The sequence below is a fragment of the Rhinichthys klamathensis genome, unplaced genomic scaffold (assembly GCF_029890125.1).
Source record: "Rhinichthys klamathensis goyatoka isolate OS25496 unplaced genomic scaffold, OSU_Roscu_1.1 h1tg000585l_1, whole genome shotgun sequence".
Classification (NCBI taxonomy): domain Eukaryota; kingdom Metazoa; phylum Chordata; class Actinopteri; order Cypriniformes; family Leuciscidae; genus Rhinichthys; species Rhinichthys klamathensis.
In genome coordinates this window covers 490,420-506,941 of record NW_026607045.1, presented here as the reverse complement: position 1 = coordinate 506,941, position 16,522 = coordinate 490,420, and the positions used below count along the sequence as shown (strand labels likewise).

Below are 16,522 nucleotides of genomic sequence, written 5' to 3'. Positions count from 1 at the left end.
GTCTATCTAACTGTTTGCAGCAAATGTACCACATTGGGGGAAAAAAATCGTAATCATTTTTAATGTGTGTTTTTAGTATGACAACACTACTGTTCAAAAATGTTTTGTTTTTTTTTCAGCTAGCTAGCACAAATAAATTGACAGTAAAAAACATTTGTTACAAATATTTCTCTTTCATTAATAAATTACATTTTTAATTATTTTAAAATAGAAAGTGGTTATTTTAAATTGTAATAATATTTTACTGTATTTGTTGATTAAATAAATGCAGGTGAACACAAGACAAATCTTTCAAAAACATTTTTTTTTGTCACACACTTACGGTTGATTAAAATAAAATAAAGAGGTGCACCTATTTGCAGCAGTAGTTGATTTATTAGAAATAAACTCAAAGAAACAAAGCACTCAGAACAACTGAACAGACAAATGACCTGATCAAAACACAGGGCTTAAATACACACACAAACTACTGAGCTATGACGTGCGTTTCAATATTTTTACTGGAAAAACAATACTGATTAAGGAAATAATTTTTTTGATGATCTCCCTCCCTATTTCAGTGTAAGCTCATTTTCTTTGGATGACTCTATTACAGTCCGACTCAACAACAAAGGTATGCATATTGTACGCGTGACTGTATGAGCACCTAAGGCACAGGGCCGTTGTAAACGCTTACAGACGGGACACCTGCGGGCAGTCCTGCTCTCTCATGTGTACAGACGAGACATCTGGTAGAGCCGCAAGGGCTCTGTGTGTATGAATCTATAAGTGAGGTGTTGCAAGTGACCTCAAGATGCTCAGATGTCCCACTTGAGTAACAAAAGAGGGAGTCGCCACAGATTCATTCAGAAAAAGCAAAAGCTCTCATTTCAACCTCCACCCTGATGTCTGGACTTCCACAATTCTATTCTTTCTGTATTATTCCAGCTACGGTATATTTGGGGTTGTCTTTGTGCCTGCCTATAATTGGCTCTGCCCTCTTTTCAAAAACAAAAGCCACAGATGTCTCAAACTCAGAGTCCTTGATTTAGACTTGAGTATATGTGGGTCACCAATAACACATATCAAAGACATAGTTCTAAAATTAGGGATGTCCCCAACAGGTTTTTTTGCCCTCGAGTCCGAGTCATTTGATTTTGAGTATCTACCGATACCGAGTCCCGATCCGATACTTATATAATACATAAAAAAAGAATAAAGAAGAGAGAAAAAACAGATCCAGGATGTTCCTTATTTTTTATTTAATTCACCTTATTTTAACATTCAACAACTCTGTTAACAAACAGAGCACTTCTGTGAGGTAGCTTGAACAATCAAGTAATAAATAACATAAAATCTTCACTTTTGGACTTTAGTGCAACAGTAAATATAGAAAAAGTCTAATATAAAAACAAATAGCACCTCAACTTAATATACCCGGCAGGCATGTAAACAAAAAATAAACATGTTTTAAAAGTGTATAAAAAAAATAATGAGAATATATATATATACATTAGGGGTGTAACAGTTCACAAAATTTGCGGTTCGATACGATACAGCAAAAAGAAAGAAATGCCAGAGAAATTTCCTATTTATTAAAAGAAAAACTATTTTTAAATAAGTTTGAGTTTTCCTACATCTTGAAACTTTCAGGTTTATAAATGGGGGTAATCTTTGAATGATAAACAAATAATGTTTTGGTAATCACATTAAAAATAACATTTAAATATATATTTATATAATATTTGAGTTTTGAAGTGCAACATTAAATCCATGTTCATTCACAGCACGTTTCTCCTGGTTCCCACGTTAGCGCTGTTTGATCTAATAGAGATCTACGGTTAATAACGGAGCAATTTGAATGTTTCTCACTAGATCTCGCAGCAATGTTATTACTTCAGTGGCGAATTCAAAAGTTTTCTTCACTGGATCTCTTAGCACAGTGTCGCTTGATCTCGCGCTGCACAGATGTTGCTGGTCCGAACTGATAAATGGTCCGTTAAGCACAATATAATGAGTAGCGCAGTTTCGTTCCGCTTTCATTACGTTTGCCATTTGATGTTAAAATATAAATATAAAATAAATGCAGAGCCCACACCACAACTATAACAGCACAGAAAAACAATGGGAATAGGGAATCACTTTCAGAACATTTTTTTCCAGCTGATGAACGATAAAAATCATTGAAACAGCAAATCAGAATTCATTCTGCAAGCATTTAAAGCATTAGATGACAAAACTGCAGCACATGCTTAGAAAAAACAGAACAATTAATAAAATGGTGGACGCTAATTTAAATAAACACAAGGTGAGAGCAATAACGTGACGTGTCGCCCTATGCAGTATGTGTTGAAATAGTTTAGAAATGGGATTTAGAATATAAGCCTGTGTTCTTGTATGCATAAGCATTTCTCACTGCTGTGTAAATTCTGAGAGCATCCAAGCTGGTTGAGTTAGACAGTGGTGGCAATTACTGGAGATCAACACGCCTCCGAGATGGGAGCTGTACTGGTGAAAAGGCAGAATCTGGCTCCACACACACACAGTTAAATTTTCGATACAAGCCACCCACTAATATTACATGGCATGCAGACAAATGCCGCCAGACTGATTTTAAAGTAACAACAGGTCGTTTTTTGCTCTCGGGCTCCCCCTACAGTTGGGAAACAGTATTGTCCTCTACTACTGTCGTAAACTGTCATCCTACATGCACGTGCATTTGTTGACAACCATGATAGCCCTGAACACTGTAGGAGGAGGTCACATGCAGGTGTTCTCGCGTGTGTGAAATGTCTTCATCCCAGGTACAGTGGCATATATTTCAGCATGTCATATGAATATAATTTCATGTGTTTTATTTTTTTTATAACGACAAATGATCGCGTTTACAAGCCAGCGTCATTATAGTAGCCTAGTCTATTGGTTACCGTTTTACTGAATCTATATGATACTTCAATGCAATGTTTGAGTGGTTGATAATAACCATATATCGTCAATATTATAATATCAAGCTACCATAAATGAATCTGCAAATTTTACAAATCGATTTGCATTATAGCTTGAGGCAAGACAAATAAACAAATATCACAGACATGTTAGGTATCCTAAAATATGATTTTATTAATAATCTTCCTCCTTTCTTTGTACATGTTGAGTAGACTACACTTTTTAGGTCAAACATTTGCTATTGGCATTTCATCGATTGCAAAGTTCAAATCAGAACGAGAATACTATCGCGATAGCTAACCATCAAAAACTAGAATATCGTCTACTAGCTACCAGATTGATAATTCGCTACTACTCTAGCGAATTAGAGAGGTTAGAGAGAGGCATTCTTTTTTCGATGGGGGGTTCGATGCTCCCTGCACACGCAAGGTCTCTCGCTCGCTTTCTCTCTCTGGCGTCCGCGCGCGTTGCAGCACAGTCTCTGTCTCGCGTGCGCGCTCGCTCTAGATTCCGGGAGATTTGAACTAATTTGCGGTATAACTTGTCGATCACGAGTGGCTCAACAGGTAGAGATCTATAGATAAACTCATCTTTCAGGCATTTGACCGACCGGGTTGACAATTTAGCGTGAGAAACCGGGTGTGTGGCGTGTGAGCGTGTGAAACCAATCAAAAGCGGGTGTCTCACGGCCAATGCGTGAGAGTTGGCAGCTCTGCAATGTTGATCCTCGTTCTGCCTTTAACGCGATCACTTTCTCTTTTTCTCTTTTTGCTTTGCTCCGATAAAACCTTTGCTTTCTTGTTTTTCTGTGCTGCTTCGGCCATGACTATAACATTTGGCTCGCAAGTCCGATTTTAAGGAAGTGGGGGTGGTGGTGGAAGTGACGTATATGCCGTAAAGCAGTCGAATTTTGTAGTTCTCTTTGTTCGCCGGTTACTACCCGAAACCCGAAGTTTAAAAGTACGATTAAAAACACTACAGACCCCGTCAGGCTATGGCAGACGTGTCATTCAACCTATTGTAAGTCGATGTACCATCACAAGAGACTTGGAAATATATTATGAAGGCTGAAAAGTTACCTGTTGTTACTTTAAATCGACTTTCCAGGATGCACAAAACACATTTTAGGACAAAAATAACCTTCTTCCACTGCTCCAAGGTCCAGTTCTGATCCTGATGCCCATTTTAGGCGCTTATATAGTGGACAGGGGTCATCATAGGCAGTCTGATTGGTCTGCGGCTATGCAGCAGAATGCGACGCACTGTGTGTTGTCACTGTTGTGACACATTCCTCCCATAACCATCGTTAAAATGTTGTGTGACTTGTGCCACAGTAGACCTTCTGTTGGCTCGGACCAGAAGGGACAGGCTTTTTAGCCCTCACGCATCGATGAGCCTTGGGTGCCCAACACCCTGTCGCCGGTTCGTGGTTTGTCCCAATGTTCAATTCTAAATTCTCACCACTGCTGACCGGGAGCAACCCATAAGCTTTGCCATTTCAGAGATACTCTGACCCAGTTGCCTTGCCATTACAATTTGGCCCTTGTCAAAGAGATCAATGATATTCACTTTACCTGTGACTGGTCAAAATGCTCTGGCTCATCAGTGTATAATCATGTTAAATTTTTAAGCCAATTTTCAATGAAAATTTTGAATTCTGAGATTGCAGAAAATGCCAGAAAAATGTCTGACGTTTGGATTCAAACTTCTCTGAGAAACCAGATGTTTAAATGTGGTTTAAATTAAGTGACACATATTTCAAGTCCCGTTGGTGCTAGGAGTTCCCTTGCCAATCAGTGTAAAGATAATTAAGAAGGCTTTCTCTAAAAGAGAACAAGTCACTTATTATTGCTATCACCAACCACAGATAACTTTAATACAGCAGTTAAATACTGCAATACGCTTTCTCTAATTTGTTTCTAAAAAATAAAATAAAAAACAGATGGACATTATAGAAGAAATAGACAGTCAAATGTATGTTAAGGGTTGCAGATAAAGACAATATAAATTTAATTTACAGTGCATTTAAGTTTTGTAATATGGCACATTTCCAATTGTAACTGAAGATTTACAATCACACTTGTTAACCAAAACTTAGAATAAAATGTTTTCATTAACTTATAGAAAGCTGAAATAAAATATAACTATTCCATTAAACTTAAATACTTTTTTTTTATTAAATGTTGCCTTGGCAACTAACTGAAATAAAATAAAAATATAATAAAAATAATTTATAAAAATAAAATAAAGCTAAATAGAAGTATATAAACTAATAATTAAAAATAAATAAAATAAATGACAAAAGCTTAAGCTAAATTTAAAACAAAAACCGACGATATAAAAATAAAAAATAAAAATATTTATAAAATACTAAAATAGTATATAAATAATACTAAAAAGCTAATTCAACATCTTAATAAATACTATAATAGCATATAAATAACTCTGGTTCTCATAATTATTTATTTTATTTTAGATCCAGTAGTGCAAACAATAAGTATGTACTGTAAAGTGATAAACACTCAAGGACTCAGAAAATGTCCACGCATGTTGATTCTGATAATGGACTGCAGTCTTATGAAAAACTCATCTCAAAACCTCTCACTGTTTTTAATCAATAAAGCACTTATCAACAGTCTATGGCGTCCCTCCAAGTGCAAATAAATCATTCGAAGGGAAAAACCTCTCTGCCTGCATTACTCATGTGTAGCTGTGGTAAAAACTGCCATATGACAATCTGCATCTGTCAGAAAATTGAACAGAGTGTGGGAAGACTGTTTCTCACCTCTGTATTGTTGGTTCCTACAGCAGGCTCCTCCACGGTCAGCTCCATGTGGCTCTTCCCTCTCAGCTGGGGACAAAAACACACACACTTTCAGAAGTCATCTACTTCTACATCTCTAATGTCTAGTCGACTCCAGAAGTATTTCACTTTAAGCATATGAGTAATGTTTTTGGAACATTAATGTAACATTTGATATTGATCTTATTTATATTCACTTCAATATTGATATTCAAACATTCCCACACAAGCAAGTGAGCTGTTGATATTCAAGAGCATGGAGGATATTCAGATAAGCAGCAGGATTTCAAGGGAGATATTGCTTTTTTACATTATACATTTATTTAAAGAGCATTTTATCTGAAGTCACAGAATAAAGTTAAAATTCTGCTTGGGAATTCTGTCAACAGATAATGTATAATGTATAAGGCTGAAGAACGAGAGAAGGCCAGACGCATCAGTCTGAAAATTCACAAACACAACCCTTATATAACATCACACTCACACTCACATACGTATGCGAGCCAAATAAATGATTAACATCCTGAAGACCATGATATGTGACTGTGAGCCTTTCTATTTTAAATTCAGTTCAAAATACTTTAATCTAAATACTATACTAAAAACAGACACTCAGAATGTCCATATTTGAAGAAAGTTGTTTTAAAACGAGAAATAATATTTTTTTTTTTAATAAAATATTTTTTTGTTTTTGAAAAAAGTCTCATGCTCACCAAGGTTACATTTATTTGATCAAAATACAGTAAAAACTTTAACATTGTGAAATATTATTACAATTTAAAAATAGCTGTTCTCTATTTTAATATATTTTAAAATTAAGTAATTTATTGCTGTGATGGCAAAGCTGAATTTTCATCATAATTACGCCAGTCTTCCCTGTCACATGATCCTTCCGAAATCATTTGAATATGCTGATATATTAAGAAATATTTCTTATTATTATTAGTGTTAAAAAACAATTGAGCTGCTTAATATTTTAGTGGAAACTGATACATTTATTTCAGGATTGTTTGATGAACAAAGTTTAAAAGAACAGTATTTATTTGAAATAGAAATATTTTGTCTGATTATAAATGTCTTTTTTAAATAAATAAAGACGACAATTAATGCATCCTTGCGGAATATAGGATTAATTTCCTCAAGAAAAGACACACAATGACGACTGATATAGCCAATATACGTTATTGTTAACTGTAGTATGTAAATATTTTTGTATGTTAAAGTTTAAAGGCTCAGTGAAGATATCTACAGATTTAAAGATGCTGTTGATGTTAAGATGATGTCCTTCTGTCCTATAAGACCATGAGACACTGGGATCAAGACACACAGTTCACACAAAGACAGCTTCCCCCTAGTGGCTGTATGCAACAACAAAAACATCAGTCTAAATTTACACTGGTACAATAATACACACATCTTATCAACCTGGTAAAATACAAAACAATAAATAAAAACACTTATCAATACATTAAAATCATGCATATTTAAAAACTGAAATGAAGTTTTGCATTTAACTATGCAGTTGAAAATACAAGAAGCTTTAATCCTTCTGCTATGCATTTTTAAATGAAATCCGCTGAGCAGTATAATTCAGTCCAGTATAATCTCACTTCCTCAGAAAATTAGATTCATTAATCACACAAGTCTCTAGTATACTTGTAACATTTTATCAGTAGGTGTTTGATTGACACAATTGATGCTTTTGTGAGCGCTGATGCGTCAGCAGACCTAAGCAGTGCTGCGGAATTCACCAGCATCTGAGAAGACAAAGCCTGCATACAGCTTTGGAGCCATTTGTATTCTTCACATAGCCTATCTACAACTTCATTTATTGCCTTTAATTATTCTGTCACAAGCCTTTCCACTCAACCTCATCACGGCACATGACAGACAAGGCCTCAAACACACTCAAAGGGTGCTTTTCCAGCCATTTCGGGAGAAAATTTGATTTTCTCAATTTTTCTCAATTTCTTTAAGGTTTATATTTTGCCCAAGAGCAGAAACAGGATTTAATGGAAAGCAGAATTTTAATCGCCAGAATCATATATATGTCTTCTGCAGTTTCAGAAGATATCTCAAAAATGTCTCGATTTGTCAAGATGCAAAAATCCACAAAAAATAAGAGCTTTCAATATGAACTTAAACATTTCTCTTCAAATACTTCCAAGAACAAATTTAAAGGGGTCATGACATGGATTGTTTTATTAGACTCAAGCACATGGAGTGTGTCAGAAAGTGAACGGGCATCTGTATATTTTTATCATAATGGGTTTTATCTGCTTTTGACAACACAACGGGACACTCGTATCCGTTGTAGGCAAGTGTCAGCAGTTAAGCAACTGAATGCCAGTGGGCAGGGCCTATGGTGCAATGATGCAATTCCAAGAACAAAGGATGAGATGTTACTATCCTTTGTGCAAGCACTTCCAAGAGTTCATGAAACACTGAGCCTGATGAAATTTGGGGAACCCATCGTGAAATTTGGGGAGCGCATCGTCAGTCGTGTACCTTTGGTTCCTAGGGTGTTTCGGCCTTTCACACTATACACCCACCCCACAGGCGGCCAGCGACAGGGTGATCAATCCTACGCTTGCGTCCCATTCCCATTTAGTCATAGGAGTTGCCTTGTTGTTGATAGCCAACATCCCATGGGACTATGCATGGCAGGGGCGTCCTCCTCCCTGAGTCAAGCATTGTTGACCGCATACCTCCTGGCCCTCTCATTTCGGGGCCCAGCTGGGGTCTTTCCTCTTCATCCAGAGCCACTGACTGCTACCTTCTGCCGCCTCCGATACAGCTCTAATTGCCGAACGCTGGCTCTGCCCCTTAATTCCCAGGTCTTTAAGCAGTCTGGTTGTAGATGTTGCCACAAAACCTCTGCAGCCCACCTCCACTGGTCAGACTTCTGTGTTCCAACCATGATACCGTGCTTCTGTAGCTAGATCGCCATAGCGCAGATGTTTTCGCTCATAAGCCTCACCTACTGAGTCCTCCCAGGGTACTGTGAGCTCAATAATGAAGACCTTCTTGAGTGAACTGGACCAGAGCACCATGTCAGGTCTTAGGGTGGTGGTTACGATCTCCGGAGGAAACACAAGTTGCCGACCAATGTCAGCTAGCATTTTCCAGTCGCGGGCCAGGCGCAGCTGGTCTCGCTCTGATGGTGTAGAGCTGCTCTTTGGTGGTTTTTCCCCTTCACAGACAAAAGGGGTGTGATGCTGCTGGGGGTGGTAGGGAGTTGGTCGCGGCTCGCTTGTCCTCCAGGGCGGACGCAAGGTTTTTTAGGACTTGGTTGTGACGCCAAGTGTAGCGTCCTTGGGTGAGGCTTGTTTTACACCCTGTGAGAATATGCCTGAGGTTGGCTGGCATGGAACAGAGGGCACAGTCTGGATCTTCACCATACCATTGGTGAAGATTAACTGGTGTTGGAAGGGCGTCATACGTTGTTCTGATGGAAAAGCTCAACCGCCTCGCTTCCATGGCCCACAGATCCTTCCAGCTAATCTTCCTCTTCTCCACACTGTCCCATCGAGTCCACTGTCCCTGTTTGGCAAGAGAGACTGCCTTGGCCCACCTTGCAGCCTCCTCCTGATGGCGTACCTCCTGCACAACCATCTGCCGCCGCTCTGTTGCAGTGGCCTTACTCCAAACAGCACGGCTAGTTAACCCAAGGCCTCCTCTCCCTTGCTGAACATGACCCACAATATCAGCATGTCTGAGGGCTGCTGTTGCCTCCTGGACTGCTAGGGGCCACAACACCCGGGGTAGGAGACCAAACTGCAGACACCAGGCCTTTGACTCTCCAGGTAGCTGGGTGTTGTCGATGGACTGTAGGCTACTACTGATGTCTTTGCGCAGCTGTTGCACCTGGTCTTTGTCCTTCAGGTTTGCATCATACCACCTTCCAAGGTTTTTTACTGGCTGCTCAGACACTGTTGGGATTTGGTCATCTCCGATGAAGAATTTCAGGTCAGAGAGTACTCCCTTCACAATCGAGATGCTGCGTGATTCAGATGGTTTAATCTTCATACGGGCCCAGCTGATGTTCTCCTCGAGTTTTCTGAGCAGTCTCATGGTGTATGGAACAGTGGTGGAATGTCGTCCATGTAGGCTCTAAGTGGAGGGAGACGGAAGCCAGAGTCGACTCGCTGTCCACCAGCAACCCATTTTGAGGATCTGATGATAACCTCCATTGCCATTATGAATGCTAACAGAGAAATTGTACATCCCGCCATTATACCTACATTCAGGGTGTACTCACACTAGGCACGGTTGCCATGAACCGGGCCCGAGTACGATTGTCCCCCCTCCCCACTCCCCCTCTGGCCTGCACTCACATAGGGTTTCAGCATTCGTGCCGGAGCACGCTTACGTCATTATGGTGCGTGCGACGGTTTCGGGATAAACAAGAAGAGCGGCGCTCTCTGAACACAATGGAGTCCATCGCTCTGTTTTCTTTGTGGATAATTTTGTGTCGTTTGGTCCACGGTGGTCCACAGCCCTCTCACAGCCTGTTGTTAAACAGATGCGTCGCCTTAGTGGCGCGAAAATTTTCACGTAATCGTGCTGCTCGTATGAGGAGGTTTGCAAGGTACCAGCTGAAGTGCAGCAAGGACTTTGCAGCTTTGATTACGGACTGTGTTGGTTTTGGAGCGTCGCAAAACCATGACGTCACGCGTCCTGTTCCGTGCTCCAGCACGGTTAGCGCTCACACTGCATGCGAACCGCGCCCGAGTCCAACTGAACCGTGCTCTGGCCCACCTCTTCCAAGCGGGCCAGGGCCGGCTAATCGAGCCGCGCCCGGGCACGGTTCGGAGCACTCACACTAGTCAAACGAACCGCGCTTTGGTGGTCAAACGCACTCGGGCACGGTTCAAACTGGCTAGTGTGAGTACACCCTCAGGCATTGCCATGAGGTGGTGAACTCTGAGGTGGTGAAACAGAACTGCAGATCCTGGAAATACGCCTTCACCAGGGTTGTGATGGTGTCCGGTATGTGGAAAAATCTGAAGGTAGACCACAGGAGTTCATGGGGCACAGAACCAAATGCATTGGTGAGGTCGAGGAAAACTACATGGAGGTCCCTTTTCTCCACTTTGGCCATTTGGATCTGGTGCCAGATCATGCTGGAATGTTCCAAGCAGCCAGAGAACCCTGATATTCCTGCCTTCTGTACAGATGTATCAACGTACGCATTCCTTTGCAGGAACACGGCCATCCTCTGGGCAATGACCCTAAAGAAGATTTTACCCTCGGCATTCAGTAAGGAAATTGGGTGGAATTGGCTGATGTTCACTGCATCCTTCTCCTTAGGGATCAGGACCCCGCCTGCCCTACGCCACACTTTGGGTATTATCTTCTTTTGCCAAGCCGTTCTCATAAGCCTCCAGAGGAACCTCAGGACGTCTGGTGCGTTCTTATACACTTTGTACGGGACTCCATTTGGCCCCGGGGCTGATGCTGATCTTGCCCGTCGAACTATGTTTTCCACCTCTTTCCATGTCGGAGGGCTGGTTTCAATATGATGTTCCGGGGGTTCAATGGGTGGGATATCTGATGGGATGGCCAGATGTTCATGGCGCTTTGAGTCAAAGTTTGTTATTCTCAGGTGCTCCTCTAGGTCTTTCTTTGTTGTTTTTAGAGCTCCACTTTTTTCCTTCGTGAAGAGACTTTTAAGGAATTTGAAGGGATCTTTATAGAATCGAGTTCTAGTTTGCTCTTTCTTCCTTCTGCGTTTCCGTAGGTTCTCTGCTCTACGGAGGGATGCCAACCCGGTTTTAATGTCAGCCTGAAGTGCCTCTTTGCCCTCTTTTTCCACCTCCGAGCCCTTCTTCCACTGTTTCTTAAGCTGTCTCCTTTCTTGAACGAGGCGCTTGAGTTCTTGTTGCCTCCTGGAAACTGGTGGGGTTGGGACCTTTCTCCCGCCTTTTGCCTCTTGCACTCCAAAACTTTCTACCCCGTACTCATAAATGATGTCCCCCATCCTTTCCAACTTCTCCACTGTGCCTCGAAGTTTTTCGAGGATCAAGGTAAGGTCAGTATTCACTGTTTCCCACAATTTCTTGTCACTTCACATACGATCTGTGCCCTGGCAGTCTCCTCTCGACTGCAGGTCTGGGAGGCTGGGTGAGTTCCATTCCTGTTGTTGGTTCCACCTTAGTTGTTACTTCGGTGCTTGAGTTTACATCCTCCATGACAGTGGTACTGATGCACTGCAAGCTATGGTTGCGCAGAAAGTGATCAATGCGAGGCCTCTGTCTCTCTATACCCAAACACCCCTTCTTCCCCTGGTGGATCCTCAACCCATGGTGTGATGTAACTTTCCTCCAACCACAAACACATACCTGCATCTGTTTGTGGCCCGCCGTTACAGCGGAACTTGTGACAGTTGCTGTGGTGTTCTCTTGTGCTGTGCTCTCATTACTCGTAGTCGTTTCCAGTCCTGTCGTTATCATGTTGTCAGTCAATGAATCATCTTCCGCCCCCGCTCTCGCAGACTCTAGGGGTATTCTTATATGTTGCCTTTCTGTTGCTAAAGCGGGTGTTACCTATCAAGGCTACGGAACTCGACATTACGGATGTCGTATATGGGAAATCCTCTCATCCTTCACTTCCGCTGAAATCTTATAGGCTAACGCCAGCAGAGCTGGCCAATTGACGCAAATATGCAAATACTGAACTTCGTAGCAGTAATAAGCAAGTGCAGCGTCAATTGCCTTCAGAATCTCTCTCTTCACGCTCAAATCGTGTGCTAGAAAGCTGATACTACACTACAACTTGGATTATTTCGCCGTTGTTGAAGTTGCGCCGAGATACTTGCACTTTCTCCTGCATCCGATGGCAACTAACTGCAACTTGTGCTCGTTGCCACATCTTGCCCCCCGCGACGCACCTGTTCTGCGTTGCGTGCAGGGTTCTAAATTAACACCCGCCAACCCGCCAAATGCGGGTTAAAATTCATTTTGGCGGGTGTTAATAAAAACTTACTAGCCAGTTTGGCCGGTGATCCATAAGGCTCTGTTCTCGGTCATTTATCCCTCTGGCAGTACTTCCTACATTTCCCATGAACACTGTGCCGTAATACTACGTGATGACGTTTCATACGCCCATTGGCTGCGCGCAGTTTGCAGTGAAGCATGCGCGAGAAATGATCATGGAAACGAACGGAGCGTCCGCCACCAGAAAACACAGGGAAGATGAAGAACGAGCCAGAGCAGGGAGCATAGACTGAAAGAGGAGGGAGCTAGTAAAGTAGCTAAAGTAAAAAGTTAAGATTAAACTAAATGCGGCGGTGGTTGGGACAGACTTCTGGGTTTAAATTTAAATGTCGTTTAACGAGAGATACGTTATTTTTTTAAGTTTAAGGTTTTTGTCATTATTTCTGAACAAGCTTATACATTAGGCAATATACACAACTAGCCTATATATCTTAAGGTTTTATTTTAGTTGAAAACATTAAACAATGTGTGTAAAAAAAAAATATAAACAACAAAAGCATTTAAGCTCAAGCAGCGCAAACCGGGAAAAAACGCACAAAAAAACACAGAACGTACATACTCGAGTCAGCATATGATTATCGTGTTTATATTGTTTCACGTTCATGTTGACAAAAACAATAATATCCACATGCTCGAGTGAGAAAACGCGCTGCGCTGACACAGACGTTGCAGAGACGCGTGTGTGTGCAAAGTGAAGTAACAGCACTTTGCGTTTTCTGTATCCCTCAACGAAACTTAAAGGAAGTGGTTAATGCAGTGATGGACACAGTCTTCCTCAGTCGACTGCTGTTTCTTTGGATTTCATGTTATTTCTCATTGTGGTGGTGTCGGTGATATTATGATAACTCAGTTTAATTAATAAATAATTGATTAAACGTAATTCCATTTTGTAATAGGCTATCATTTGATAATCAAGTAATTCCAAACTTCGCGAGGCAGACAATGACATTATGTGATCAAATACAATCCACTTGTTAAATGCTCCACCCAGTGCATTTAATTATAACTGCGAAAAAAAATTTAAGAAAAAAATTTAAATTCTAATAGTATTTTATTTTTTGAATAATAATTACAGATCGAAAATTCGAATATTCGTGCACATCCCTAATAGATAGATAGATAGATAGATAGATAGATCCCAAACTTGAAATGAAATGTTTGCACTTTCTGTGTTGTATTGTACTTTTATATGTGTTTTTCATGCCAACAATGTTAATAAAATGCTCAAATGCATTCAGTAGCACTCATAATTTCACTTATTTTCACCGGAAAAAATTTGGCTAGTGGAAATCCTAAATGGCTGGTAACTTTAGAAAGTTACCAGCCACATTGGCTGGTGATCAAAAAAGTTAATTTAGAACCCTGGTTGCGTGTAGGGGGCTGGCCCATGCCGAGTCAGCCCTCAGGGACGGAGGGTCCTGCGACCACTGCGCGGACATGTCTCTTCGAGCTCTCAAAGCCAGGAGGGAAGAGGCTCGCGCAGCAGCGGGGATCGGGCCTACCGCCGCCACTGAGCCGCTGGTAGCCCCCCCCCCAACCGCGGAGTCGAGGTTCGTCCCCCGGTGAGCTTTCCCGACCCCACCTTTCAGACCCCTCGCGAGGTCGCTGACTTCGTTTCCTTCGGGGCGAGTGAGGAAGACGACTCCATGTCTCTGTCTGCCTCCGAGAACGACTGGGATGCGGAGCAGGCCGCGGAGCAAGAGACCCCGGCGGACCTGCAGGACGAGCTCTTCCGTATCCTCTCGAAGGCCGTCGAGGAACTGGACCTGTCGTGGAAGGCTCCCGACGAACCTTCAAAGAGCAAACTGGATACGTGGTTCCTCCAATCGAGCCGCCGTCAGGCCGCTTCGAAAAGAGGAACACCGTTTTTTCCTGACGTGCATGAGCACGTGGTGAAGTCGTGGGTGGCCCCGCAATCGGCGCGCACCCTCACTTCCACCCAAGCCATGTTTGCCCCCGTGGACGAGGCGGGGGACAACGGCTACCTCCGCATCCCCCCCCGTCGAGGAGACCGTCGCCGCGCACCTCTGCCCGTCGGCTCCCGCCCTGGGCTCGGAACGCAGCCTGCCGTCCCGAGCCTGCAGATTTACAGCCCACCAAGCTAACAAGGCCTACGGTGCCGCGGGGGAGGCGGTTTCTGCGTTGCATGCCATGGCCGTTCTCCAAGTGCTGCAGGCTAAGCAACTCAAGTCTCTGGATGACGCCGCCTCTATCGACGCTGACGCTGACGCCGCCTCTATCGACGCGGACCTCGCGCTCCTGGCCATGAAGCGTTCGGCCCAAGCAATTGGCCGTTCCTCGATGGGGTTCCTGGTGGTCCTCCACAGACACCTGTGGCTCACCCTGTCGGACGTACAGGAGGCCGATAGGAAGACGCTGCTGAACGCACCGATCTCCCCTGCAGGCCTGTTCGGAGACGCCGTGGAGAAAGTCACTGAGCGTTACTCCGAGACGCAGAAGAAAGCGAAAGCCATGAGCCACGTGATTCCTCGGAGGGTGCCGCCGCAGCCTCGCTCTCGTTCGTCTTCCGCCACGGGCCGCCAACCTCAGGCCGCGGCTAGAAGACAGGCAGCGCCCCGCCCGAGACCGGATGCCCGTAGAGGCCGTAGTGGCCAGTGGCATGGAGCGGGCAGCAAGAGGACGCAGAGGAGCCCGCGCAGAAAGCCCACCGCATCCCTGCGAAGCCTAAGTAGTCGTCCTGACCGCTCGGGCAAGAGGAGAAGAGAGCGCCAGGTCGGCCCCGCGTCCAAGCGGCGCGCTCTAATGCACTTGGTCCCTCGGCGTTCTGCGAGCGACGCGTGCAGTTGTTTTGTGAATGTTGTCAATGTTGTTTCTTGTTCAAAAATAAAGCAGATCACTACTTCACAAACAGAGCTTTTTTCTCCTCTTGCACCACACACTGTGTTACCCGCCCTGCCTTCGAGCAGCGCAGAGTCACGGTCAATAAATATTCCCAGCCCTCACATAGCGGCGATGACCGCAGCGGCGATGACCGCAGGTTTAGATCAGCCCACACTCAGTTGTTTTCAGGCAGCGTGGGAAGCTATTCCGGGCATTTCGCCGTGGGTGTTGAATATAATTCGGCGCGGATACACACTTCAGTTCGAACGCAGACCACCCCGCTTCCGCGGTGTAATTCAGTCATTAACTTTGCCCCAAAACGCTCACGTGCTGAGGCAAGAAGTGTGCAGCTTGCTCGATTAGAAGGCTATAGAACCGGTTCCCCCGAAAGAGTGGGAGGACGGATTCTACAGCCGCTACTTCGTTGTACCGAAGAAAGGAGGGGGTCTCCGCCCCATTCTGGATCTGAAACCGGTCAACAGAGCGCTTCACAAGCGCGCCTTCAGGATGACTACTCTGAAGCAAATCCTGGCGCAAATTCGCCCCGGGGATTGGTTCGCTTCAGTGGATTTAAAGGACGCTTACTTTCATATCCAGATAGTAAAGCGTCACAGGCGATTCCTGAGGTTTGCGTTCGAAAATTCCCGTTTGGACTAGCCCTAGCCCCCCGAACGTTTTCGAAATGCGTGGACGCGGCACTTTCACCCCTCAGATCGAGCAGGATGCGTGTCTTGAACTATCTGGACTAGGGGTCGACCGATATGTGATTTTCAGGGCCGATGCCGATACCGATTATTACAGGTCAAATAGACCGATAACCGATATTTTGAACCGATATATATATATATATTATAGCTATGTCTGGTGTAAAACTGTAAATTAATGTCAAAATTAAGAATAACAAAGGGTTTTGACAAATACTTTCTTTAAATGATTTTAAACATATCTTTGAATC

General features: G+C 43.2%; 1 protein-coding gene across 26 annotated transcripts in view; it reads right to left on the bottom strand.

The window, feature by feature from the left end:
• Nucleotides 1-16,522, bottom strand: part of dlg2 (discs, large homolog 2 (Drosophila)) — a 298,249-nt gene that overhangs the window by 234,863 nt on the left and 46,864 nt on the right. For all 26 annotated transcript variants that reach the window (XM_056240225.1, XM_056240227.1, XM_056240214.1 and 23 more), the window contains one exon: nucleotides 5,711-5,776. In XM_056240225.1, coding sequence (XP_056096200.1) covers nucleotides 5,711-5,776 — 66 coding nt within the window. The remainder of the gene's footprint in view (nucleotides 1-5,710; nucleotides 5,777-16,522) is intronic.